Genomic DNA, 27,548 nt, shown 5'->3' on the forward strand with positions numbered 1-27,548 from the left:
ACAATACAGCATGTATTTTAAAAAATGTTAAATTGAGGCAGTGGAATGGCAATTTAGAAACCAAAGCCTGTAAGTTCTTTAGTTTTGGCATTATGTAAACTATGTAAAATGATGGCATTTCATTACTTTTTATTCCACTCAATGTATTAAAAGGGCCAAATGTGAAAGCTATCAGACAATGTATTAACATTATTTCTTTAGTAAAGGACCTTTTAAGATCTTTAAGAACAGAAATTTCAACCCAAGCGTTAACACACTTTACCTTTAATAATCTACTCATTAGGGGGTTAGTTTTAGGTCCAGGAACTTGATGGTATGGATAGTAAAACAGATTTGTAATAAAATGTTGCAAGATATTTGTTTATACTCATGACTTACAAGAAAATATTTCATAAGTGAGATCCTAGAAATATCTTCTTAAACTGCACTGTAGTAAAATAATGGGACTGGATGAAACTTTAGAAAGTTTTACCATGGCTCGAGATCTAGGTAGTCTTTCACAACTCTACTTGCTCATTATCTACCTGGTTCAACTCACTTCTGTCTTTGCCTATTGTTGTTTTGTTATTGTTGGGGTTTTTTTTCCTTACTAAAGAGAAAAATCGTAAGTGGGGAGGGAATCTTCAGTTATCTCATCCAACCCAACTCATTCCTTAGATCACATACTGAGACCCAGAGAAGGCAAATGACCTAACCAAGATCACCTACGTGGTCAGCAGTAAATTACAAACAAGAATCTTGCTTTCAGTCCAGTGCTGCTGCTTCATCATACTGCCTCTCATTTTAAACCCTCCATAATGCCTCTTTTGATTTTTGTTAGTATTTGCAGCAATGGATTCCTATATATTCAAAATTTGCTTCATTTATATATACAAGAGAAAGATCTTGTTTAGGAACATCCAATATACAAGTAAGGTTTGAAGATTTGCAAAGAAAAAAAAAAAAAAACAGTGCTGCTTCAGTTGATCTGTCTCCATCAAAGTGATTCATAATTTGAGATCAGCCTTTTTCTTTCTTCCAAATATTTTTTATATCCATCAGGATCAAGAAGCTGTTACATTGATGTGGGTGTTTGGACACATGATGTATAAATATTCTCATGTACAAATACACATAAGAAAATATGGCATATTTACACACAAATAACTTATACTATGTCCCTTTTCTTTGGGTATACACATCTTTTGACCTTTTATATGTGTATCTTCATAATCTTGGTCTTTTCTCATATAACCCAGTCATAAAAGGCACAGGCTCAAAATCACTCCCTGGGTATGTATCCCAGTTCTCTGGTATTATTTATTAATTGTGTGACATTGGGTAAGTTATTGACTCTCTCCAGCTAGTTTCCCCTTCTATAAAATAGAAATAGTACTGTCTATTATATAATATTATATTATATAAAAGTATATTATATAATAAGACCTCTTACTCCTGAAGTGATAATACCTCATATGGTAATTGTATTAATTAAGTAGGATAGCTGTGTAGGATTGCTTAGAACCAATAATATAGCAAGGTTTAGGTGCTCTTGAATTGAGTCTTCCTATTGCTGGTTGTTCCGTAGAGAGAGTCACTTCCATTCCCTCTTGTATTGACCTTTGAGATGAGGTTAAGTGAATTTACATTTGGACATAGATCAAAGTATTACCACTTATGTTCTTGTTTTAAAAGAGTTTTGTAATATAAAATAAAAGTTTTGTAATATAGAATTTGAATAACACCTGTATAAAAATACTTAATTCTAAGTATAGAACTAAGTATAGAAGTATATTCTTAGAACTAATTTAGAACAAATAAAAAATTAAATAAAAAGAAAGTATAGAGGCAAAAATTGTTCCATCTGTTATCAGTCCCTTTTCCCATCAACTTCAAGTCATTAATATTTAGAGTTGTTTACAAATTTTACCAGTGAATAATTTGTCATAATCTTAAATTAAAATTCTTTTTAAAGATTATAAGTTGCTTGAAATGTATTTAATGCTTCCTACCTTTATTTGTCTCCTTTGGACTCAGTTAATGTGTTTTTTAATTTAAAATCCTCTTATACAAAGTTTGTTACCTTTCAAATTATAAGATGGATCATTTTGTCACTCTTTGCCATTTATTGCTCATTCCTTCTTAACTCTTGTGTTTACTTCTACTGCCTATTCCACCTAGACTGTTTCCCTCATCTCATTCCTCTGTGTTCAGATCTTGATCTGGGTTGTAGGTAAATTACATAGATATAAACATATGTAAAAATTTATCAAGCTATATAAGATTTTTTTCACTTTTTATATATTTAGTACCTCAATTTTTTTAATTCTCTCATGATTAAAATAGAGAAACATCTTTATTTGGAGTAGATATTAAAAGTATACTATATAAAAATAAATATACAGAGAAACTTCTTACTCCTGAAATGGTGCTAATTTTTGGACCAATAGACTTTTGTCATTTCTGAGTCATCACTCTGACTAGGAAAGATGATATAAATAGCTTTGATCAACAATACAACATTTTACTGTTAAGAATTCCTTTTTTTAATTGGGTGTGGTGGTACACACCTATAATCCCAGCTGCTCGGGAGGATGAAGCAAGATGATCTCAATTTTAGGGACAGCCTGGGCAACATTGCATTACTGTATCCAAAAAAACAAAGCCTTTTTTTTTTAAGCTGCCAGACAGAAGATAATCAAATGTCAGATTATTATTAAATTTGAGAGAGTTCTCTATTTCATAAATATTAAATTTCTCTATTTCTTTTTTTCTATCTTTATTTGTATCCCTTGGACTCAGTTGATGGACCTTGATTTTATTTATTTATTTCTATGCAGTGGTGAGGATTGAACCCAGTGCCTCACACATTAGGCAAGCACTGTACCACTGTGCCACAATCCCAGCCCTCTATTTGTTTTTACTTGTCACACTACCATAAAATGTTACTTATTTAGAAAGTATTTCAAAACCGCCTTTTTTAAAAAAAATATATACCTAATGTAATTATATTGCTTTGCAGATGGCAGAAGATTTTTTCATTTAATGTTTGGGGTAAAATTGCAATTTTTTGGAACAAGGCTTTTCTTACCATTATAATCCTATTGATTGTTCTGTTTCTAGGTAAGTACTAGTACTGATCCCTCCTTTGAATAAGCATAACTCTAGTTGTTTTTTAATGAATTTCTTGATTTTTAGTTATGTTGATGTTGATATTGGCATGTAGTTGAATTTATATATTATATTGATAGATATTGATTTTTTGCCACAATTTTTATTGGTCCACTACAGTTGTACATAATAATGGGATTTGCTGTTACATATTCGTACATACAGTATAACAATATAATTTGGCCAGTGTCACTCCTCAGCACTTCCTCCCACCCATTGTTCCCTTTCTTCTATTGATCTCTCTTTGACACTCAAGTTTATAGCAGCACAATTCACAATAGCCAAATTAGCCTAGGTGTCTGTCAACAAATGAGTGGTTAAAGAAAATGTGACATGGGCTGGTGGTCATTGCCTGGCATTGTGACATTGCCTGGCATTTGCGAGGCACCAGGCTCAATTCTCAGCACCACATTAAATAAATAAAGATAAAGGTATTGTGTCCATCTATAACTAAAGAAAGAAAATGTGGCATATATACACAATGGAATTTTATTCAACCATAAAGAAAAATGAAATTATGCCATTTGCAGGATGGAACTTGTTAAGCTAAATAAGTCAAACTCAGAAGGTCAAGGGTCATATATTTTTCTCATATTTGGAAGCTAGAGAGGATAAAAGAAAAAGGTGGGGTGGATTTCTAAAAATCAAGAGGAGATCAGCAGATATTGATATTTTGATACACATTTGATATTCTGTATACAGAGGCATTAATTTCAGGGAAGTACAGGGATTCTTATTAACCTCTTACTTTATTTGAAGGTTAAAAAGCAATAATGCATATCCCACTTTTCAGAGTTATCAGATACTGTTTCTCATGGCATCCAGTTATACACTCCTCTGTTAAAGTGGTATCCTAAGCATCCAAGGGCTCAGCTGCTAGGGAACAAAGAAATAGAATCTTTAAACTCTCAAAAGGATTCTTAGATGTGGACTGTGCATCTTGATTAAATCCCGGTTTAAAAAAAAAATGATATCACCACAGATTTAGAGACTACTGCCAAAATTTGAACTTAGAGTAATTGTTAGATGTTAGGGGTTTTGTTTTTGTTTTTGTTTTTTGTTTTTTTTTTATTTATGATAGCAACATTTTTGTATTTCAATTTACAGCTTAATAAAGTTTTATTGAAATATTTCAATTCCTATTTGTTCTCATATTATCTATGCCTATTTCCACAGATAACTGCAGAGCTGGATAGTTGTATCGATAAGATCTAAAACAAAACTCTATTTTAAAAAATTACTAATTTATGTAGGAGGAATGGGTTTTTAATTTGAGGAAATGCATGCTGAAGTATTTAGGAGTAAAGTGTCATGATTATTGCAACTTCACTTTCAAATACTTTTTAAAAGACAGATATGGCAGATTGTTAATAATTGTTGAATCGATGTAATGGGATTATAAATGTTTTTTGGAAAGATTGAGCATCCTTAATTTGAAAATTTTAAATCCAAAACATTCCAAAATCTGGAACTTTGAAGACCAACATGACACCACAGTGGAAACTTCCACACCTGACCTCATGTGTTGGAGTCAAAACACAAACACACACACACACACACACACACACACACACACACACACAAATGAAAAACAAAAATAGGAAGAACACCATTAGAGTATAAGAAGGGGATCCAGAGGGAGGGAGACAGAGGGGGGGAAGAAATTTGTCAAATTATGCTATATTCACATACGAATATACCACAATGAACCCACTTATATATATGATTATAATACATTATAATAATAGAAGGGAGATCAGTACAGCAAGCAAATTGGGGGAGGAGAGAAAAGGGAAGGTGGTGAGGACTGAGATTGATCAAATTATATGCATATATAAAGAGAGAGATAACAAATCCCACTAGTATGTATCATTATAATGTGCCTATTACAAATAATTTTAAAACCTAAGCAAATTGTATGTAATTGGCTTCAGGCTATGTGCATAAGGTTTGTATAAAAATTAAATGAATCTCATGTGACTTTAAAATATCTTAACATGTACATGCAAATATTTAAAATGAGTAAATCCCAAATACTTCTGAATATAAGCATTTCAGATTAAGGACACTCTAACTGGTGATAGTTTTCATCATGTTTGAAATTTTTATTTTAGAAGTTAAAAGGGCTTTAAAGTTTTTAATCAAAACAAATTCTGTAAGTCTTCATAATCACCATGTTTTTTAGAAGTAACTGAGTTCAAACAGACTGTGAATTTTGTCTCAAAGTGTTATAAAAAATAAATTCAAATGATTGTCAAAATGGCCTCAATTTTCGAACTGGAATCTCTTTTCTCATGTGGCACAACTTCCCCAGGAATGCTAATGGTCACATGAAGGGAGCATTCGAACTTGTACCTCTTTTGGCTTTAAAACATTTAAGATGGTTGCCTTCTCTAGAACACGAAAGAATCCAGTGATTAAGAATAACTAAATTCTCTCCCCTTTAAGGGGAGGGGAGGGGGGATAGTAGGGGATAGGAAAGGTAGCAGAATACAACAGTCACTAATATGCCATTATGTAATAATGTGAGTATGTAACAGTTGTGATTCTGCAATCTGTATTTGGGGTAAAAATGGGAGTTCAAAACCCAATTGAGTCTAATGTATGAAAGATGATATATCATGAGCTCTGTAATGTTTTGAACAATCAATAAAAAAAATAAAATAAAATAATTATAGAGCAAAGTGTAGTGTTTTTTGGACAAATATCAACAAACAGCCAATGTGAGTGAGGTGCATCTTTTGATAAAACCTCTTGGAGGAGATATATATTTTAATAGAGTTTTTTGTATATGTTAAAGACTTTGCATAACAGTTTATATATTTTAATAAAGTTGTTTGTGTGTGTGTTAAAAAAAATTTAAAAAAAAGAATAACTAAATAACTATGAAATTCTAATTTTAAAATGCACTAAACATATGTGCTGGTATCTATTTTGCACTAGAAAGAAATAGTTCCCCTAGAACTGAGACCTGTCAGAACTGAAAAAATCAAAGGAACAGCTATTTGAAAATTTCCAGTAATAGGTGTAATCCAATTGTTGGTCAGGGAAGTATATGCCACCATATAGATATATAGTATATGCCACCATAGATCAAATCCCATTTTAACAAACCTGTTAAATATTTCTAAAATTGTCGTTATTTAAAGTAATAGTAGCTACTAAAAATGCTAATACTATAAGAAAAATAGGATCGTCTCTTGGAGTTGATGGTAATGGGATATTGCATTAAATTACTGTCAATAGGTGAAATTTTCGTCATTCTTAAGGATAGAGTAAAAGGTAAAAGTTTGTAGTATAGCTAGAAAGATAATACAATGACCAATGACAGTCCATGCTGGATTTTTTTTTAATGCTATAGTAACCTACCAAAATTATTGAACTGATCCAATCAGAAATATACCCAATTTAAGTATTATATATTCCAAAACACAGAGATGTAATCATTTGATGAATGTCCATTATGTAATTCTTGGCTTGAAAAAAAAAATCTACAAAAGACATCTTGGGGACAAATGAAAAGCCAGATAACCCAATTCAAAAATGAATGAAGGAACTAAACAGACATTTCTATAATGTCTAATCTATCACAATCACTACTTGCTTACCCTCCAGGTGCTAAAAAAGGAAAGAGAGCCCCCTACATAAAGTCAATTATTAAAAAGTTTGATCAGTTACTCTAAAACTGCTTCTCTTTCTTTAATGATTTTATATTCTTAAAAACAAAGTATTTTCTCTTTTACTATAATAGATGCTGTGAGAGAAGTAAGGAAATATTCCTCTATTCATACCATTGACAAGAGCTCAACTAGCAAACTTGGTGCCTATGAACATACACAGATGAAACTTTTTAGGTCTCAAAGAAATCTTTACATTTCTGGATTTTCATTATTTTTTTGGCTGTAAGTAAAAAAAAAAAAAAAGTTGAATCACAATTTTAACACATTGTTTAGGTTTCTTTCTCTCTCTCACTTTTTCCACATATGTGAAGACTTTTTTTTTACTAATATCTTCATAAAGGAACTCAGGTGAAATAACCAAATGGCAAGTAATTGTTACTGTTTATAGGTTTGCTAATTCCATAGGACCTTGCTTGATCTGGCCCCTGTCTCTCTCTGTCTAGCCTTTCTTTCTACTCTTCTCTAATACTTACCATACATTCCAGCCACACTCACCTTCACTATTCACTCATTCTTAGAACAAATGAGTTGTGGTGTAGCCAGCTCCTTTCCATGTTAGGGTCTTCACACAAGCTATTTCTTCTACCAGAACACCCTTTCCTTTCCCTGTTTTCCTTTCCCTTGCTCATTCTTTAGACTTTCTCAGAGAAGCCCTCTGTGGCCATCAGTCCCCCAAAAAGTAGGTAGGTCTTCTGTTATATTCTCTCTTACATGTATATACTTTTGTTCCTAGTATCATTTACAATTGTAATTAAATACTATTTTGGTCCTCCAACTAGAACCTAAACTCTTTGAAGGCAGGGACTTAATTCATTTTCTGCTGTGTCCCGAGTGCCTAGCATAGTGTTTAATACTTAGCAGTTCCTCAGTAAATATCACTGAATGAATAATTGAAGAGATCAATTATAATTTCTAACAATGGAAGTTACCATGAACAGATGTGAATGAGCAGTTTTTAGGCTCTGTCAAATGTATACAATGCCTTTAAATACCATTTTTTGAACTGGTCAGAAAAAAAAGGGTTTTCATTCTGGCCGTACTGTCTTATATTCATGCTAAAGAGCTGTACTAGAAAAATAATTTGAAAAGTATCACTGTATGCACAAGGCCCTGGGTTCTGTCTCCAGCACTGCAAAACAAAATAAGAGAAAAAAGTACCACTGAAACTTTTCTAAATGCTAGTCTTCTAACAGAGATTTCACAGGAATAAGACACAGGCTTGTTTTAACCAAGAGACTTGGATTAAATATATATGTACTTATATACATACATATTAAAAATATATATATATATAAATAAATATACATATGTATGTATGTGTGTGTGTGTGTGTGTATATATATATATATATATTCCATTTAAACATCACTTTCTCCACCACTCACACCTGTGTACCTTATAGGGAATCATTTGATAATGGCTCTTTGATTTAAAGTCACAGTTACTGATTGATCTAGTGATGCATTATTATGATTTTTTTTCCTTAGAGTGTTGAGACGTCTGGTTACACTTATAACTCAGCTGGCAAAAGAACTATCAAACAAAGGAGTGCTTAAAAGTCAAGCAGAAAATACTAATAAGGCTGCCAAAAGATTCATGGAAGAGAATGAAAAACTAAAAAGGGTATTTAATCTTTTTTGTAACAGTTCATATGAATATTGTTGTTGAACAATAATGTTCTGTGGAATGACTGTATCTAAAGTACCTTTACTATTCTCTTAGTTTACTTGTTCTCACGTTCTCGTCCATAGTAAATTAATATCTTTGGACCTATTTCTTATGATTCAAAAAGAAAACATTCTGAGGTTATGAATTTTAATTTCTTCATTACCATTAATCTTACTTCATTACCCAAACTAAATCTTTGTGATTCTGTTTCCTTTTCTTTTTCAGTTAAAGTATGATTGGTTGTATAAAAAGCAGAGAGAGGTCATTGATTGTAGATTGATGATTGTGCATAATAGTTTAAATCTTTATTTTGGTGATGCTACTGATATTCCTACTTTGAGAATCCTATATTATCCTTCCCCTTATATTCAGTGTGGATTAGGTACTAGTGTTTTTTCCACTGACCAAAAAGAACAAATGGAAAAATGAAAGATACAAAATTACTTTGGATATCTTTTTTTCTAAAGAAATTTAAAATTTAGGAGTCAGGTTTCAATGCTTCAGTGTTGTCAGTTCATATTAAGTCCCATTAGTGTCACTCATTCTCCTTAGAAAAAAGAGAAGAGAAACACATTTTCTTGAAGAAAACATTCCTAAAATAATGCAATAATATTATTTTTTTAATATTTTTTAAATTGTAGATGGACAAATACCTTTACTTTGTTTTATTTATTTATTTATTTTTGTGGTGCCAGGGATGGAACCCAGTGCCTTACACATGTTAGGCAAGCGCTCTACCACTGATCCACATCCCCATCCCAAAATTATTTTTCTCTTGTGAATTAAAGAAATGCAAACAGTCGTTATCATTACACCAAGTTATAGTTAGGTAAAAAAGTATTTTGAGTCAAGCAATAGAAAATTAAAGTCCTTGTCTAAATCCTAATGTTCAGTCTCTTACAGAAAGGATAATTAGCACCCCCTTTCATCAATTCTAAATAAGTTAGCTATACATGATACAGTATAAAGCTTTCTAAAACCTATTAAATGAGGCAACAACTAATTGCAAAAAATTGTAATGATTCTCCATTATTATGGTCACCTCTTCAAAGCCCATATTTTATTTTTTATATCTGCATCATTTATACTGTAACAAAAAAGGTAAAGAAAGATCTCTGTTCATAGAAACAGAATTCAAAAGTGTTTCTTTTGAGTAGATTGTTAGCATGTTTTAAGGAAACTTTTGGAGTACAAGAACCAGTTTATATTTTGATTTGCTCTATTTCAAAAAGTCATTGATCTATCAAAGTCTTGTAAATTTGCTTTGGTATTTTCTGTATTCAGAAGCAAGCAATATGTCATTTTCTTTTTTGGAATGTATCAGCAGCACAGTCAAGCACTTTATTTTGTGCTTTAATGTTACTTGCATCATTTTTTTATCCTTTGATCTCATTTCCCAATACTAAAAAACAAAAGCAAAGTCCTCTTAGCTTTGATTAACATATGATGGCTAAATTCAAAAGTACATAGCCTTATTTTTATGAAAAGATTTCTTGGATGCTCATATTGATTGCAAATTATATACATCATATCAGAGTAATGAATTATAACTACTGTAAGGACACTTACTTTTTCATCTTCAGTTGTCTTTCTGTTTACTCCTCAACTCTACAAAAATGTAAAGTATTTAAAGTTTTGAAACTGTTACTTTTCCCATGTACACCATAATTAGTGTACTTAAATTTCCCTTATTTAAAAAAAAAAATCACTTTCCTCAAAATATTTTTGGAGCTTTGCTTTTGGAAATTGTTTTCAAGTCTGTTACCAAAAGGAAGGAAATCTATTTTATGGTCACTGATTCCTTGACCTCCCACAGTTTCTTCTTTTTTTATTTTCCTTTCTTTTGGTTCCATGCTGTCCTGGTTCCCTGCTTCCTACATAGCTGAGACCTATTCAGTGGTGCTGGATCATCAGATGAAGCACAGATAATGCAGGACTAAGGCTAGTATACAATGGGACGAAAGTCTGTGAACTAGACCAAAATACTCTCAGTGCTCAGAATGTAACTAATTGACCAATAAAATAAAAGCCATAGGTGAAAATATAAAGGATGGCTTTGATTTCAGGTACTTGTGGATTTTGAAATATTAGCTAAGGAAAAATAAAATTTTCTCTTTGTTCTCTATCAGAGGCATATTATGTAGCAGAAAGCTCATTATCTTGAGATCTAAGAGACTTGGGTACCAGTCCCTGCAATTAAGTAATTAGCAATTAATTAAGTAATTAATTAAGTAAGTAATTAAGTAATTAGCAATGTGACCTGGGATGTTACCTGTGTGTTCTGGTCTTAAAGTTTCCTTATCTGTAAATAATAGTTAACAACATGTCAAGTATTGCTTCAAATGCTAGACAGTAAGGTATTAACTCTCTCAATTCTCACAACAATCCTGTGAGTTTTATATTTTATTATCTGCATTTTATAGATGAAGAAACAGGCCTAGAAAGGCTAAGTAACTTGCACAAAATCAAGTTTTCTGTTACTCAGAAAATTGGAAACTAAGCAGCCTGACACTAGAATCCACATTTAAAACCACTTTGTTTTCTGCCCTCAATTCCTATCCTGTTATTAAAATGACTTGTAGTGGGCTGAGGTTGTGCTCAGAGTGCTTGCCTTGCATGTGTGAGGCACTGGATTCGATTCTCAGCTCCACATATAAATAAAGGAATAAAATAAAGATTGATCAACAACTAAAAAAAAATTGTTTTAAAAAAATGAAGTTTGTGCCTTTTCTGTTCTGCCTCTCAGTTAAAGGAAATAATTACAAAAATAAAACTAAAACTAAGAAAAAAAACTCACTTTTAATTTAAGTGCTTTAAAATTTAAAAAAAAAAAAAAAAAAACCAGAATGGAGTTTTACCTTGCACAGACTTTTTGTTCCAGTCACTTACCAAGGTGGGATGAGGTGAGTGGGACAGAGAATACTCATGTTCATGTAGCTGGTAGCTATTGAATTTCAGATTCTAGGATCCCTGGTCTGTCTCCAAGGTGAAGTTACACATAATAAATTTGGATGATTTTACAGGTGCAGTAATGAAAGCTTATTTACAAGACTAACACAAATCCAGCTTTTCCAAATCATTGCCATAATAATTCAAGTAGTCACTATAAACATTCCTGCAACTCAGTGATTCTTTTCCAATTTGAGTAATCACTAGAGATTTTATGAACTGAATTCAATGAAGTAACAGCTATAATTGTTTTGAACTTGAACTAAGCAACAAATTAAAAGGTTTGGAGAAATTTTTTTTTCTTGTCTTGATTTTTAAATTATTATTTTTTAATTTCAAACTTTTGAGTCTCCTTTAGTTCCAGAATATTTCCCAAACTTGATTTTAAGATTATATGATATATTCAGTAGAGCTTTAATTCCTCCTCTGACCTGCCTAATTTTTGTTATAGTGCATTAGTACTGTATTTGGTCTTGTGCAACAGTTTTTATGCTCATCTTTTCATTTCTACTAAAGTTACCTAAGAGTAGGAATCATGTTTCTCTTACAGCACCTTGGATTATAAAATATTTGCCTATAGTCATTGCTCAGTGGAAATTTGTAAGTTTTGTTTGTTGACCATATCAACTTACATTAAAAAATGAATCACCCTGCCCTTGAAATTCTTAACCTCAGTCTGTGTAAAATTCTTGTGAGTTGCTCTTTTACCAGACTGTGGAAGCTGTCAGTATTAAGTTGTTGCCACTTTATTTAGTCCACTAACCCATGCTAGAGGTTACATATTTTAGTTTTTAAATATTCATTTATTTATATTAGTAACTTAAATTCCTTAATATTTCTTTAAGTCAGCTTCCTAGTTCTAGTAACAGTGATAGTTTGTATCCATACAAATTATGGAATTTTTTACTTCATGATGTTTTTATTTTAATCAGTTGTTTCACTGTTGAGATCTTAATTTTTCCTGCCTAGAAAAGATAAGCTACAATTTTTCTAAAAGCCAGAATAGATTTCAAAATATAAATAACATTGTAAAGAATTAATTGCTGAGTAAAAATAATTTGGGGACTGCTCAATGAAAATTAGATAGAATTTTCCAGCCATAGATATGGCCCTGTCATTTTCCACTTATCCGTCTCCACCCTGACAACTTTATACTTATAAATTTGTCTGTATAAAAAAGTAGTCTTGAGTGGACAGCTTTGCAACCAGAACACAATGGTTTTCTAATTACTATCAACCTCTTATTTCCTTAGATTTATGCCATGCACTTAATTGAGGAAGAGAGATTCATGTTATTTACCTGAATAATTTTTAAAACATAATTCTAATTGTACCTTATCAAGAAATTCTTATTTTCATTTCAGATATTTTAGCCATAATACAAAGAAATGTTTTTTGTGTTTGTCAATTATCAAGTTTCTGTTAGCAAAAGAAAATTATAAAAAAAGAAAATGGTAACCTTATAGAAAATTATAAAATATCTAAAAGGACAAAGAATAAAATAAAAACCAATAGCTTTAGATAGATTACTTATTTCCCTTCCTATAAATTTTTTTTCTTGTCTTGATTTTTTTTTTTAAATATGTATTTATTTATTAGTTTTCGGCAGACACAACATCTTTGTTTGTATGTGGTGCCGAGGATTGAACCCGGGCTGCACGCATGCCAGGCGAGCGCGCTACCGCTTGAGCCACATCCCCAGCCCCTCTTGTCTTGATTTTTAAAAAATTATTTTTAATTTCAAAATTTTGAGTCTCCTTTAGTTCCAGAATATATTTTAATCCTTATTTCCCAAACATGATTTTAAGATTATATAATATATTCAGTAGAGCTTTAATTAAGCTATCTAGCTATCTATCTAGCTATCTTAATCTAAGCTTACTTCTTCCTGTACCTCTCTTTTGTGATAGATTTTGAAAACCACAGATGAAGAACACACTTTGGAAACAGAAAATAAAAAACTAGTAGAAGACCAGGAAAAACTGAAAGCTGAATTAAAGAAGACTGTAGATGGTAACTTTGTGTGCATGTAAAAAAGTGAAAAGACTAGCATATTTTATGCTGTTACACTTCAATGTTTTTCCTAAAACAAAACTCATGCCTAAATGTCCTTTTGGCCAAAATACCAAGAATGACCTATTTATAAATTCCTGCTCAAATATGAAGATAAAACATTGCATCAGCCAAGAGAAACATGTTCTGTTATGTAGAGAAACATGTAGGTGTTTCATATCTGTGTTGTAAATACAAATGTTCGTGCCTTAGTAGAAGAGCTATGTTCCTAAAAAGTTGCTTGTAAATACATTTTTGTAAAATGAGTCCCATTTTTCTATCATCATGTATTACTAATTTCATAGAAACAAGTCACTAAGGTTAGTTTTGGTTACAAAAAGATATATTGCTTATCCCAAGTTCTAATATTTCCTACCCACTAGATAAAAGGAAAGCATTCCTTGAAAGAGATGGATAGACGCAGAAGCAATAATCTGGGATGGCAGCTGAGAATTCAAGTGCTCCATTCCAAAATACATTGCACTGTAGGCTTGAATTGGAGTATCCCCAATTCCATTTCCATGAAGGCAGCTGTTTCTTCTACATTAAAAGAAAAAAAGTATTCTAACAGTATTTTCTTCCTAACCAAAAAACAAAATAATATTCCCTGCAGCTGCATAGCACAGAAAAGTAGACATCCCAAATCCAGTGTCATTATAGAAAACTCATGTTGTAAGTGTATAGCTTAACCTCTGGCACATTTCTGCATATAGGAACAATTGTTCCTAACCTGTTAGCTAGATTCTGGGGAACTTGTCTTCCAGTCAGGATCAAGGTAATATGAATGCATAGACCATGTCCAATTTCAAATCACTTCTACTTTAAATTGGAGATAAGTTGGAGAATATTTGGTGACTGAATTTACCTATTTTCTGCCATTTGTAAGTTTAGGTTTCCTTTTAGTAGGTCTCAGTACAATAAAAGTTCCTTGAAATATAACATGTTATTGTTAAACATCTGTTTACATTCTTTGGATGAGATTTACTGCATCAAGATAAATTTGAATTTTAAATTGAAAGCCCAAAGATAAAAGCTAATTCTATAAATAATATGAAAATTCACAGGATATTTTATGATGCAAAAATTCTTTAAGCATATTTTTTTCTGTTATTTAAAGTTTTTTTAAAAAGGACAGTTTAGAGGCAGTAAGTTAAAATAAATTACCTAGGCTGGTGGTGTGGCTCATTGGTAAAGGTTTGATTCTCAGCACCACATAAAATAAATAAATAAACTGAAGTTTAAAAAAAAAATTTAAGTAAATAAATAAATAAATTACCCTTCTAGACAAAGTGGAATATTTGGTTGGTATGGTATAGCTCAAATTTGAGGAATCATATAGTTGGTAGTGATAAATATTCTACAGTTACAAAAAGTCTGGACATGATAAAAAAAATTTTAACATTTACATAAAAATTCAGTAGTCACCTACCCTCTGCAGTAGTCATTTCAGAAAAGAGAGTAGTATTCATTTTTTTTTACTTACCATAAAATGTTATTGCTAATACGTTTAGAGAATTCATGGAGCCATTTCCAAGCCACCTTAAATGAGTAAAAAGAAAAGGAAAAGAAGGAAGAAAATTGTTTCAAAATCTTACTTTCTTTTATATCAGCCAAGGATCTCTTTTTTTATTTGTTCTTTTTAGTTATATATGACAGTAGAATGTATTTTGACATATCAAATGTGCATGGAGTATGACTTTCCATTTTTGTGATTGTACATGCTGTGGAGTTCTAATAGTCATGTATTTATATATGAATATAGGAAGGTTATTGATTCCTTTTCTTATAAACAGGTGGTACAAAAATAAGACAAGAATAAGCTGTAGGCTTTGTATGCCTCTCTTGACCCCTCTCAGGAAGCTTTAATTAGTTTCCTAAGTCTGACATAAAAATCAACTTAACACTATATGAGTATTTCTTTAAAAGACAAATTTGGTGTTTGGAGAAAATGAACTCTTTGATAATATAGGCATTTTTGTATTTGTAATCTGATAACAAGAAACACCAACTTCCGTGTTTGAAATGTAGACTACATAACTCCTTTCAAAGTGAGAAAGTATTGAGATAAAAGCGGATTTTACCTGTTTGAGTATGCCTGGTTTGGTTCCTGCAAGATATGTGATATTTTATGAAAACGTCTTATTTACCCAAAGTTACTTTTTTAATATTCTTAATAACCTTGAAAAACTCAAAGGTCCCATTTCTAAAGAAGGCATTTTTTTTTACCATGTTCTCTTCAACCAGTAAGATTCATGAAAGCAAGAATAAAGAAATTGTGTCAATTAGAATTGTGGATTTAGATTCATGCAGCAATATATTTTATATATAATATCACTCAAAAATATTCATTGATTCCTAAAAATTTAGGATATTAAGGTGAAAAGTGTTTGAAAAGTTTTCAGTAAAGACTTTTATATTTGCAAATGTTGAGAGAGGCAAAGATATTTTCCATATGAATTTTCTTGCCTTTGGTGTTTCTTAAATTTAAGTGAAACATTTTCTCCCAAGTATATTAGTGGAATTGTAAATACAAAGTTTTATGTAAATTGATAAGCTCCAAATTAGAAAAGTGGCATTCTGAAGGCAGTTATTAAAAATGTTCTATCGTAGTGCCAAACTTCATCAGTTTTTAGTTACCAGCTTAGATTTGACCAGTTAGTAAACTATTCCTGTACTTCAATGTAGTAATATCACTCTAGAGATATGAAAGAGAGCATACATATCCCAAAGCACCTAATTTATACTCAGGACTACTTAGTCATGTGTAAGGACCTCGTCTGTCATTTTAATAATCCATTTAACAATGACTCTGATATCCCAGAGTGTGGAGTATTTGAGAAAGAGCACTGCCATGAAAAATGATAGCCTAAGTTTTAAGGAATTTACAGTCTGTCTCATAAGCTTTTATAACAGAAATAGAACTTTATAAAAAACCTATCGTCCAAGGAGATTGACTTCAAAGGACACATCCAGGAAAACTGTTGTTACTTGTTCTTATAAATAAATATTTTCCCAGTATTTATTCTTGAAACTTAAGGAAACATGCAACACTCAATCATTGCATGCATCTAGGAAAGGGTAAATATGATTAAATAGTGATTGAGCTGCTTATAGAAATATCTGCCCCTCATTCCTTCAGGGACAGGAATACATCTATCACATGCTATGTTAAAAAAGGAATTCTTGGCCTGGGGTTGTGGGTCAGCAGTAGAGTGCTCGCCTAGCAAGTGTAAGGCCCTGGGTTCGATCCTCAGCACCACATAAAAATAAGTAAATAAAGGCATTGTGTCCAACTACAACTAAAAATAAATATTTTTTTAAAAAAGGAATTTTTAGGGCTGCCAATCTTATAATAAAGGATGTATAGGTTGTATAGTAGTGTATATCTCCTACAAAAAGCAAAGTGACTAAGGCAAATTCCTTGACTCTGCCTGCATTCCTGCCTTTCTTTCATCAACAAATTTTTTATTTATTTATTTTGATTTATATGTGACAGCAGAATGCATTACCACTCTTATTACACATACAGAGCAGAATTTTTCATATCTCTGGTTGTATATATAGTATTTTCACACCAATTCGTGTCTTCATACCTGTACTTTGGATAATAATGATCATCACATTCCACCATCATTAATAACCCCATGTCCCCTCCCTTCCCCTCCAACCCCTCTGCCCTATCTAGAGTCCGTCTATTCCTCCCATGCTCCCTCTCCCTATCCCACTATGAATCAGCCTCCTTATATCAGAGAAAACATTTGGCATTTGGTTTTTTGGGATTGGCTTATTTTGCTTAGCATGATATTCTCAACTCCATCCATTTACCTGCAAATGCCATTATTTTTATTCTCTTTTATTGCTGAGTAATTTTCCATTGTGTATATATGCCACATTTTTTTATCCATTCATCTATTGAAGGGCATCTAGGTTGGTTCCACAATTTAGCTATTGTGAACTTGAGCTGGGGATATAGCTCAGTTGGTAGAGTGCTTGCCTTGCATGTATAAGGCTCTGGGTTTGATCCCCAGCACCACAAAAAAAAAAAAAAAAAAAAAAAAAAATATATATATATATATATATATATATAACCAAAATAAATTATCAACAATTTTTAAAATAAATTTTCAATAATTCATTCATTACAAAATAATTGGACATGAAGCATAACTAATATTTTCCTTAAAAAGTGTATCTGTTGAGGAAAAAGCAAATTTTAAGTCAGTTTTCTAAAAAAATTGTATGCAAACACAATTTAAGGTGAATATAAAAGTGTATTAAGTATGCCTAAGTATTGGCAGAATATAACAGGGACCTTACATTTGAACCAAGAAACAAAATATTTTAGTCCCCTATTTGAAATACTGTTAATTCAACTATCTTCCTAAATAAATACCTTCATATCACCTTGACCTGCCTTGAAAATAAATAAAATTTCCTTTTACTACCTTGAATATATTGGAGCTAAAAATAATCATCCTTTGCCACATACCTGTGGCTTTGCCACACTCCCTGCAGCTCGGAAGGCTGAAGCAGGAGAATTTAAGTTCAAAGCCAGCCTCAGCAAAAATGAAACACTAAGCAATTCAGTGAGACCCTGTCTCTAAATAAAATACAAAATAGGGCTGGGGATGTGGCTCAGTGGTCCAGTGCCCCTGATTTCAATCCCCAATATCCACCCCCACAAAAAAAGGAATACCATAGGGTTAGAGGTATACCTCAGTGGTAGAGTACTTGCGTACCGTGTGTGAAGCCTTTGTATATTTATTGGATGGATATAGCAGTAGGCAATATGTAATTTGTAGTATATTAATTTTTAAAGCAAAATCTATGACCAAGCCTTTTAGTTAAGTAAATAAAGGATTTATTAGTTTTTATTACTTAACTGTATTATCTCCTCTTACAGTTAATGTTATTGTTAAACAGCAAAAAGAGTCTTGCTTTCTATAGAATTACTTTCCTGAAATGAATACGCAATGTTGATATTTTATTCTATATGGTTCCTTATTACATTACCATTTAGTTGTAATTATTTTCCTTTTTTGTGAGCTTTTTATCTATTCCCAAAGCCTGAAACTATTTGTCTTCCATGAATGGGAGGAAAAGCTGTGGAGAAGATATTAAGACAGAAATTCAAGGATACCTTATGTGTTATTAACAATCCCAGCAAGCAAAACTGATAATCTGTCCTAAGGAAAAGCTATTATAATCTTTACAAAGTAGACATTAAAGCAAGAGAAAGTAGATTGTTTCCTGAAGTGTTTGTAGTCCAGATGTGTGGATTAAACATACATACATAGGATACATAGATTAGTATATCACAAAAATATGAGTGGAGAGTGCTAAATGCATACAGAATATAGGAATGCTCCAGGGAATAAGGATAAAAATCACAGTTCTCTAAATGTTTTGATGAACTTAGAATGGCAGAAAATTGAGTGAAATGGCTTTACTCTTCTGAGTAAGAGGAGCAATATATATAGCAGACTGGTCAGTTAGAAGTTGATGGTCACACTAGGAAGCAATAAACGATAATGCTGTAAAGTTGAGGAGTCGATTGATGGATCTCCTAAAGGAGGATGATTAATTTGAATACCTTGGTATTCTTTCTTCCTGCCTGTTTCCTGCCTAGCTGTGCATGTTCACTAGACCTTTTATATACATTTTTATATACATTTATTATAAAGTACTTTTATAATAAATGTATGAGCTTTTAGCAATTTATGTTTATTGCCAAATGAGGTACAGAAATTAAACTGGGCAAATCTAGTATAAAAACACTTAGGAAAAACATACACCAAACTATTAATATACAAATGGTCATCTTTGGAATGTATAATAAATGACTTTTCTGGATTTTAAATTGTTTTCTATAATACATGTATAATACATATATATAATGAGAAAGATTTTTATTGTTTTTTTTAACCTCTCTTCCAAATATCCTGGTAGTTGTGAGGCAGTAGATGTTTTGCTTGAATTACCTAATTAATGGACTATTCCCAATTGTACTTTGAGAGTGGACCCTAAATATGAGAAGTAGTTAAACTTCTATTATATGAATTTTACTTTTCAAAGTCTGTGAGAATACACTGAATAACTTTGGTCCAGTCATTAACCATTTTTGGCAACAGTTTTCCATTAAACAAGGGAATAACTAGTTGTAATTTTTATATCACCCCCCAATAGCATAATCAAGAAGCATAAATGACCATCAAGAACTATTTTCACTGTTGGCTTTTTGATTCTTAAATTATGTTTATTTTTCATGAGAGAGAACTTTACACAGTAACTTCCCTTTCCCTCAAACTTAAGTTCAGCAGGTGGTTAATTAAATCATATTCTTCACTTCAGAAAGATGTCTCGTGCTGTCATTAAGACAGGACCTGGCATGTTTTATCCATCTGTTAGCTCACAATCTTGAATATTTAACTCTCTTGGGTGGAACATTGGGAAGAAAAAGAGGGCATGTGCTAACATAACAATTTCTCATTAGTGTTAAGAATATGGTTGGTTGTTTAGAACATCTTTTGGATCTGTTGATATGGAATAGTAAACCTTCACAGGAAAAGAGAAGTGATTTTGAAAAAAGAAATCAGCATGGTTTTTTTTTTTTTTTCATTATTAAAAATAAGACTCTACGGGCTGGGGCTGTAGCCCAATGGTAAAGTACTTGCCTCACATGCATGAGACACTGGGTTTGATCCTCAGCACCACATAAAAATAAATAAAGGTATTGTATGTTTATCTGCAACTAAAAAATATTTTTAAAAAAAAGACTAAATCTCTAGAGATCTTTCCAGCTCTGAGAGCCTTTACTTATAGAAATATAACTCTAAGTAGTCACTGTAGTGCCATGTAAAGGGAATAGAGTACCTTTATATTTTTTTACTCTATCAAAATTTTACATATACATAATTTGAAAGGATAAATAGTAATATGAGACTTATAGTGAACAATAACAGTCTCCTGATGTTCTTCCTGAGGAGTTCTTATGAGGCACCTCTGCCCAGAAGCAAATATATTCAATTCATTGGACTATTCTGATATTTGCCTTACAGTGTGGAATATTATCTTTGACTTTCTTATATGAAAGAAAAGGCCTTACATCTGTTATTTCACCCAACTCCTTATACAATTTCCTCATCTATCCCCCTCCATCCTTTAATATAAGCATATCATAATTTTTATTACATTGTGTTATTGACTAGTTCCCTTTGCCTTTCTTAGATTCCATGTTTTATACTCTTTGTTTATTCTCCTTTTTGGTAAAGCATATCATACAGTGGCTCCTGGAGGAAAAATATAGATGAGTAATAAACAATTTAAAGCCTGAATGTCTCAAAATATTACTTTCCTTTTACACTTGATTAAAAACTGTTTAACCTCAGAAATTTGAAGATGATGTTCCATTATCTCTGGCATCCATTGTTTCTGTTGAGCATGGTCAGAGTCATTTTACTTTCTGTATGTATGTGGTCTGTTTGTTGTTGTCTTTTGTTTTATAGTGCTAGAGACTAAACCTAGGGCCTCTGCATGGAAGGCACATACTATACCATTGAGCTACATCCTGAGCTCCTGCTTTGTCTTGTTTTGCCTTCAGGAAGCTTGTGTAATCTTTTTTCTGTCCTTGGGGATGTAAAATCTCACCTTGAGAAATATAAAGAAGATGATTTCAACAGGATTTTTTGTATAAGAGAGAATAAAAGTTCAAGTTGACTCCAGTTTTCTAGTTTGGTTGACTAGATAATGCTTTTAACAGGGATAAGAACCAGAGGAGTAGTGGGGTGCTTTATTTTATTCATGAGGGGGAGGTAGAAATAATGAGTTTGGTTATAAATATACTATGTTTGGATATTCGAGTGAAAATGCCTAAAGAATAATTGGAAATGAAAATTTGAAAATTCAGAAGAAAGGTAGTCCTAGAATGTTGATAGGATTGACAAAGAAGATAATTGAGAAGAGAGATTAGGATTTATGAAGAAACTGAAATTGGAAAGCAAATGTCATTGCTCTCTGAACCCCCTCCCCTCTCCCTTGGACTACTTCCATGACTTGGTATTTTCTTCAGAGCTTGACAGCATTTTCCTCATTTCCTCTCTTTCCATCTTGCTTTGCTTTCTTAAATGTTAAAATATTGCTGTCAGGTAAAATTTTTGTACCCACCGTATGTGAAAATTGGTATTTCATTTCAGTAAACCTTCTCATAAATTGATTTTCTTTGACTTATACACTGAATCAATAGCATATTCTTCTGCTTCGTAGAATGTGGCTACAACTGTTTTGAACCAAGTATTCCGTAACAGTTTTTGTAGTATCAGCTCCTGGGACTTGAAATACTGCAAATGGTCAAAGGATTGCAAGTAAAGGAACATAAGCAATATATAACTTTGCTCAGTTCTGTTTTTAAACTTGTAATTGTATCTGCCCATCTGCAACTTATTTTGTTGGATTCTATAAGGACACCAAGATGAATAAATACATAGTCATCCCAGTCTTCAAGAATGTATGATGAGGAAGATAGACAAATTCATTGATACTAAAAATGTAAGGTGAGGGGTCATAAAAGTCAAAGTAAAGTTATAATACAAAGGAGCTCATGATTTTCTTACTGAAACACTTGGGAAATTAGTGAAGAGGTATCATTTCAACTGAGCTGCAGGCTTCAGTGGTATTTCTTTCAGAAGCAAAAATGAGCATTGAGTGTATTCCCCTAGTCTTAAGAATACACACAAACCAAGAATGAAAAGCCATTGTGGCAAAGCTTGAAGCTGATGGTAGAATAGAATGGGAATGATGAGGCTGGCAAGAAAACAGACAAGATGTGGGAGTGCTTGAGTACCATGTTTAGAGTCAAAAATGTATTCTCGTGAAAGTACAGAAACAGCAACAGAATTTTGGCCTTGAGGAAGTTAGTAGTTCTTCATGGAGTTGTCATGAATACAGAGCACATAATTCAGTGTTAAGACTCACTAACTGGGCTGGGATTGTGACTCAGTGACAAGAGTGCTTGCCTCGTGAGAGACTGGGATTGATCTTCAGCACCACATAAAAATAAATTTTTTAAAATGAAGATATTGTGTCCACCTACAACTAAAAAAAAAACCTTAAGACTATTATCATTATTATTATTATTTCTATTATAAAACTTTTCCAAGTTAATAGGAAATGACTGAAATAAAAAGAAAAGTTTAGCTTTTAACTGTCAACTTAGAAAAAAAATTATCATAACTAAAATATTTTTCTCAAGTTTAGGGTTAATTTTTTTAATATTGCCTTTCTCCTGTAGCCTAGTGAGGATGTAGTGGGATTTAATACAAAATCTTTTACAGGCTTTCTTCATTGAAAGAGAAGACCTCTCAAAACTTGATCAGTAATGAAACAGGCAATGTTAGATGTTTGAGTTGTTCATTTGCTAATTAAATCTGGGGTTGGTTTATAAACTCAAATAATAATAATAGTACTGTTTTGTATAATTAGGGTCTTGGGAATAGATTAATTAGGCACCAGTGTATTAATCACCCAGTATTTAAAAGTGATGAACACAAATAAAATGAGTTAGTTTTTATTTTAGAGTGTGAGTTTTGGCATTAGAGTCACCTGATGAGAGCAATACCATGTGAAAATCTAGGCACAGTCTCATATTAACTTATATTCTCCTTCCCCTTCAAATATCCTCACTTTTGGTTCCTGATTCAGTCAAAAGAAACAATCAGCTACGAAAAAGTTCAGCTGAAAAAAATTACAGGAGTAAAAAAACACTTTCTTTCTAAAAGTAAATCCCATTACAACATCCCCTGTGTAGCCTTTATTTTTTCTATAAGGAAAATTGAGATTAAAAAAAAAAGACTTTATAGTAGTTTTCTTAATATTTTGCAGTATAATTTGGACCATTCTCTCTCATGTTCTGACATTATTTTATGGGTCTTTTGAGTAAACTTATAATCTATGATAAAATGACAAAGCTTGCAAATGTTGTTTTAGGACAGGGGTTACCAAATTATTTCCCATGAACTAAATTCAACCTGCTGCCTTTTTTTATAAATTAAATTTTATTGGAACAAAGCTGTGCCCATTTTTTTACATGATTTCTATGGCTGCAGAGTTTAGTAATTGGAGAGATTATATGACCTGGAAAACTAAATATACCTACTTTCTGGCCCTTTGCAGAAATATTGGCCATTAGAGTCTTCAGATAAAGAAAGTATCTTTTTACTATAAATGAGAATATGCTGAAAAGATTGGTTTCTGCCACTAATAATGTTATAAAATCTGCTGTGCACTTAAGTGCTTGCCGAATCAATATTGATGAGATAATTTTAGAAATTATATGTGCTTATAGACAAAGCAGATTTACCTTCAGTTTTCATATATGATGGGTTGGTAATTATAGATTTCACATCAATTCTGTATACACATAAAATTGCTTTATAAATGTGTTCTCTTTTCAGGGCTAGGGTCGTGGCTCAGGGGTAAAGCGCTCACCTAGCACGTGCAAGGCCCTGGGTTTGATCCTCAGCACCACGTAAAAATAAGTAAATAAAATAAAGGCATTGTGTCCAACTACAACTAAAAAATGATTTTTTAAAAAAAGTGTTCTCTTTTCAAAGCATCTCCTATAATCTGTAATTACCTAGTGCTTTGCCTAAAAAGTACATCTTTATTTTTAAGGTCTAGCACATTAATACAGTTTATAATATTTTTGCTCAGTAATACATACAGAATTATTTTCTTAAACACATTACTTTAACCTAAGATTAATGAAGTCTTCATCATGTGTTTATCATGTTTCTTTTACCAATAGTGAATATTTTATTTATTAAATTAGAAAGCTTGTTTATCATTTCCCTGGCCCAGAGTACCAATCATCAGTTTAAGTGTCAGCATGCCTTAACTCATTTCTTTTCTAAAACCCAGAAGTACTTTGCCACTTTGCCCATGCACCTTATATATTTTCCAAAGTCCAGAAGTTTGAGAGATTGAGACAATGGAAAAAAGGAAAGAAAAATAAAAGGAATTTTGTTCCTTGTCCCCTTTGTTCCTTGCATATAAAAAGAGAATTATATTTGGCTTTATTCATTAATGTTTGTTCTGTAATGTAATTATGCAGCTTTATTTTCTACTCCAAAAATGTCTGACTCCTCTTGCTGAGCAAGCAGTCTCCTAATATATGTCCCAGTTTAATCTCTGTTAATCATTAGTTTGGCCTCTTCATATTGCCATTAGAGTAGTTTTGTTGTTGTTTGTTTTGTTTTAGTTTGGGGGATTGAACCTAGGGGCACCTTAACTACTCAGCAACATCCCCAACTTTTTTTTTTTTTTTTTTTTTTTTTTTTTTTAAGAAACAGGGCCTCACTAAGTTGCTGAGGCTGGCTTTGAACTTGCAATCTGATTAAAGGCAGGTGCTGCCATTCCAGACTAGAACAGTTTCTAAAACCACACTTATACCTTTGCACTATTTAAAATTCTTTATTGGGGGCTGGAGTTGTGGCTCAGTGGCAGAACGCTTGCCTTGTACATGTGAGGCACTGGGTTCAATCCTCAGCACCACATAAAAATAAAAAAACATATTGTATCCATGTATAACTAAAAAAATATTTTTTAAAAAATTCTTTATTGGCTTCTGTTACCTTTATAGCTCCCCAAGGTTACAGATGTGGCCCTCTGTGATCTGGCCCCCAATGTCATCTCCAACCTTGTCCAATTTAAATTTTACACTCCTACTTTATTAATTATCATAGTTGGTAGTTGTAATAGTGGTGTTTCATTATTTTTCACCTTTGTGTAGTACTACAGGTTTGCCTGTCTAGAATGCCCTACTTACTTATTGAGTATGCCACAGAAATTATTTTTTTATTTCCTTGACTTTCATACTAGACGGTAAGTGCTATGAAGGCAAATACTGCTTCTAAGACATCTGTGTGTCTCCAGCATTCACTACTGTTCCTGATCTGGCATATAATAACATATTGATAAATCTCACCCACAAACATTGATTTCTCTTCTCTCCTTATCCAGTTTAGGATTTCATGATTCATCATAGTTATGTTCTTGAAAACTTATTATCTGCTCTCTTTCCCCGCTCTCTTGCTTCTCCTTCTTCCCTCCATAGGTTTCAGAAAGACCTGGCTATATTAAATAAATAGTCATTACATTTAAATTTGCCCTCAACACTGTGTGATAATCCCATTGAACTCTTAACTCTTTACTTTTTCATTTTCCAAAACTGTTTAGATCTTGTGTCAACTTCAAACTTCTAAATATACCCTGTTTCATTGGACACAGAATGAATCACACAAAAACAACTTTTATCTTCCCACCACCAAAACCACTATTCCACCTCTCAATCCCCCATAGCTAGTGTCACCCTCTCGCTGCCCTTGAATGAAGTTTCAGTCTTTTCTCTGGTACTTTGAATCCCAACCTCACTAACCTTCTCAAGGACTTTATTTCTCCCTAAACTCCTTTACTTCCCTACAAACATTCTCTGGGATCTCCTATGCCAAAAAAAAAAAAAAAAAAAATTCCTTCATCCCACCCCCCACCATGCCCAGCAACTACCCCAATTCTCTGCTCTACTTAGAAAATTTTCTAATTTTTTCTTTTAAATTCTTGTTCAGACATAATATTAATCTCACAGAAAAGGCACAAGAATAATAAAAAACAATTTCTCCTATACCCTTCATTTTAACATTTTCTCTCTCCGTATTTTTCTCACTTATTATTTTGATATTTTCCAGTGGTGATTTTCTAATTCCCTCATTCCTCCCCCTTTTATTAGATGTCATTCTATTGTAAGTTTTCTGGTATAGCAAGAAAGATGTTCCAGGTTCATCTTAGCACTTTTCCCAGTCCTTTTTTTTAATATTTTTTTTTTTTTAGTTTTCGGCGGACACAACATCCTTGTTTGTATGTGGTGCTGAGGATCGAACCCGGGCCACACGCATGCCAGGCGAGCGCGCTACCGCTTGAGCCATATCCCCAGCCCCTTTTCCCAGTCCTTGAATTGGCCTTTAAGTAAAGAATGGCATTTAGAAAATAAGATGCAGATCCTACATGTGCTCAGTGCTACTGGAGTATCATTCTTTCTCAGCCCTCTAAACAGACAAAAGGATTTTAGCTTAAATTTCTTCTCTGTACAGAAACTTTGTTACTACTCTATTTGAGAAAGTTACATAGTCATTCTCTAGCCCATTTACCCTGTTTTACCTTTCTGTGTGGCACTTATCACTATCACTGTTCGGTTTCTTTGTTTGTATATCTCTTTCCCCTCATAGAAAATGAGAGCAAAGACCCTAGCTATCTTTTCGCAGTATGCTCCACATTTAGAAAATGAATGAAAGTAGGCATTTCAGAAGTTGTTGAACAGAAAGGGAAACTTTTGGTATGTACTTATGGAGTAACAGTTCTTAGAGTCCAGGAGAAAAACTGCCCTTCTCATATTCTTAAAACAGTAAAGACTTATCATTGCTCTTACTAAGGATTTTCATTTTCACAGCCCTTCTATGTGTGTTGCACTTTTTTACCATAATGTATGATTTCATAAAAACTTTTTTATGAATTTTTTAAAATATATTTTAAGATATTTATAACTATATTGCCTCTCAACCCTTCTCTTATATAAGATGTGTTCATAGAAGTTGTTCCCTATACTTTGACATTTTTGAAATGCATTCAATCTGCTTTTCTCATGTCCATCTTCTCACTGCCCACTCACTGATCTTTCTTAATATTACCATTTGATTCCAGTTTTTTAAAAATATATACTGTAACACTATACCACATAATTTCAAAACATCGGAAAATTTTGTACAATTTTTAATTAACATTTTATCTATTTAAATGAATTTAGAAGGCCATTTGGGATTTTTTTAGTTCTTAAATTTGTTACAGTTAATATTAAAACCTTTTATGTCATTTTTTAAAAATATATTTTTAGTTGTAGATGGACACAGTACCTTTATTTTATTTATTTCATATGGTGCTGAGGATTTAACTTGATGCCGTACATGTGCCAAGTAAGTGCTCTACCACTGAGCTACAACCTCAGCC

General features: G+C 32.3%; 1 protein-coding gene across 4 annotated transcripts in view; it reads left to right on the forward strand.

The window, feature by feature from the left end:
• The window catches only part of BCAP29 (B cell receptor associated protein 29), a 42,900-nt gene that overhangs the window by 1,094 nt on the left and 14,258 nt on the right, over positions 1–27,548 (forward strand). For all 4 annotated transcript variants that reach the window (XM_081282906.1, XM_081282907.1, XM_081282908.1 and 1 more), the window contains 4 exons: positions 3,002–3,102; positions 6,902–7,052; positions 8,318–8,453; positions 13,358–13,460. In XM_081282906.1, the coding sequence (XP_081139032.1) occupies positions 3,002–3,102; positions 6,902–7,052; positions 8,318–8,453; positions 13,358–13,460 (491 nt within the window). The remainder of the gene's footprint in view (positions 1–3,001; positions 3,103–6,901; positions 7,053–8,317; positions 8,454–13,357; positions 13,461–27,548) is intronic.

This window comes from Spermophilus citellus, assembly GCF_964194105.1.
Source record: "Spermophilus citellus genome assembly, chromosome: 3".
Classification (NCBI taxonomy): Eukaryota; Metazoa; Chordata; class Mammalia; order Rodentia; family Sciuridae; genus Spermophilus; species Spermophilus citellus.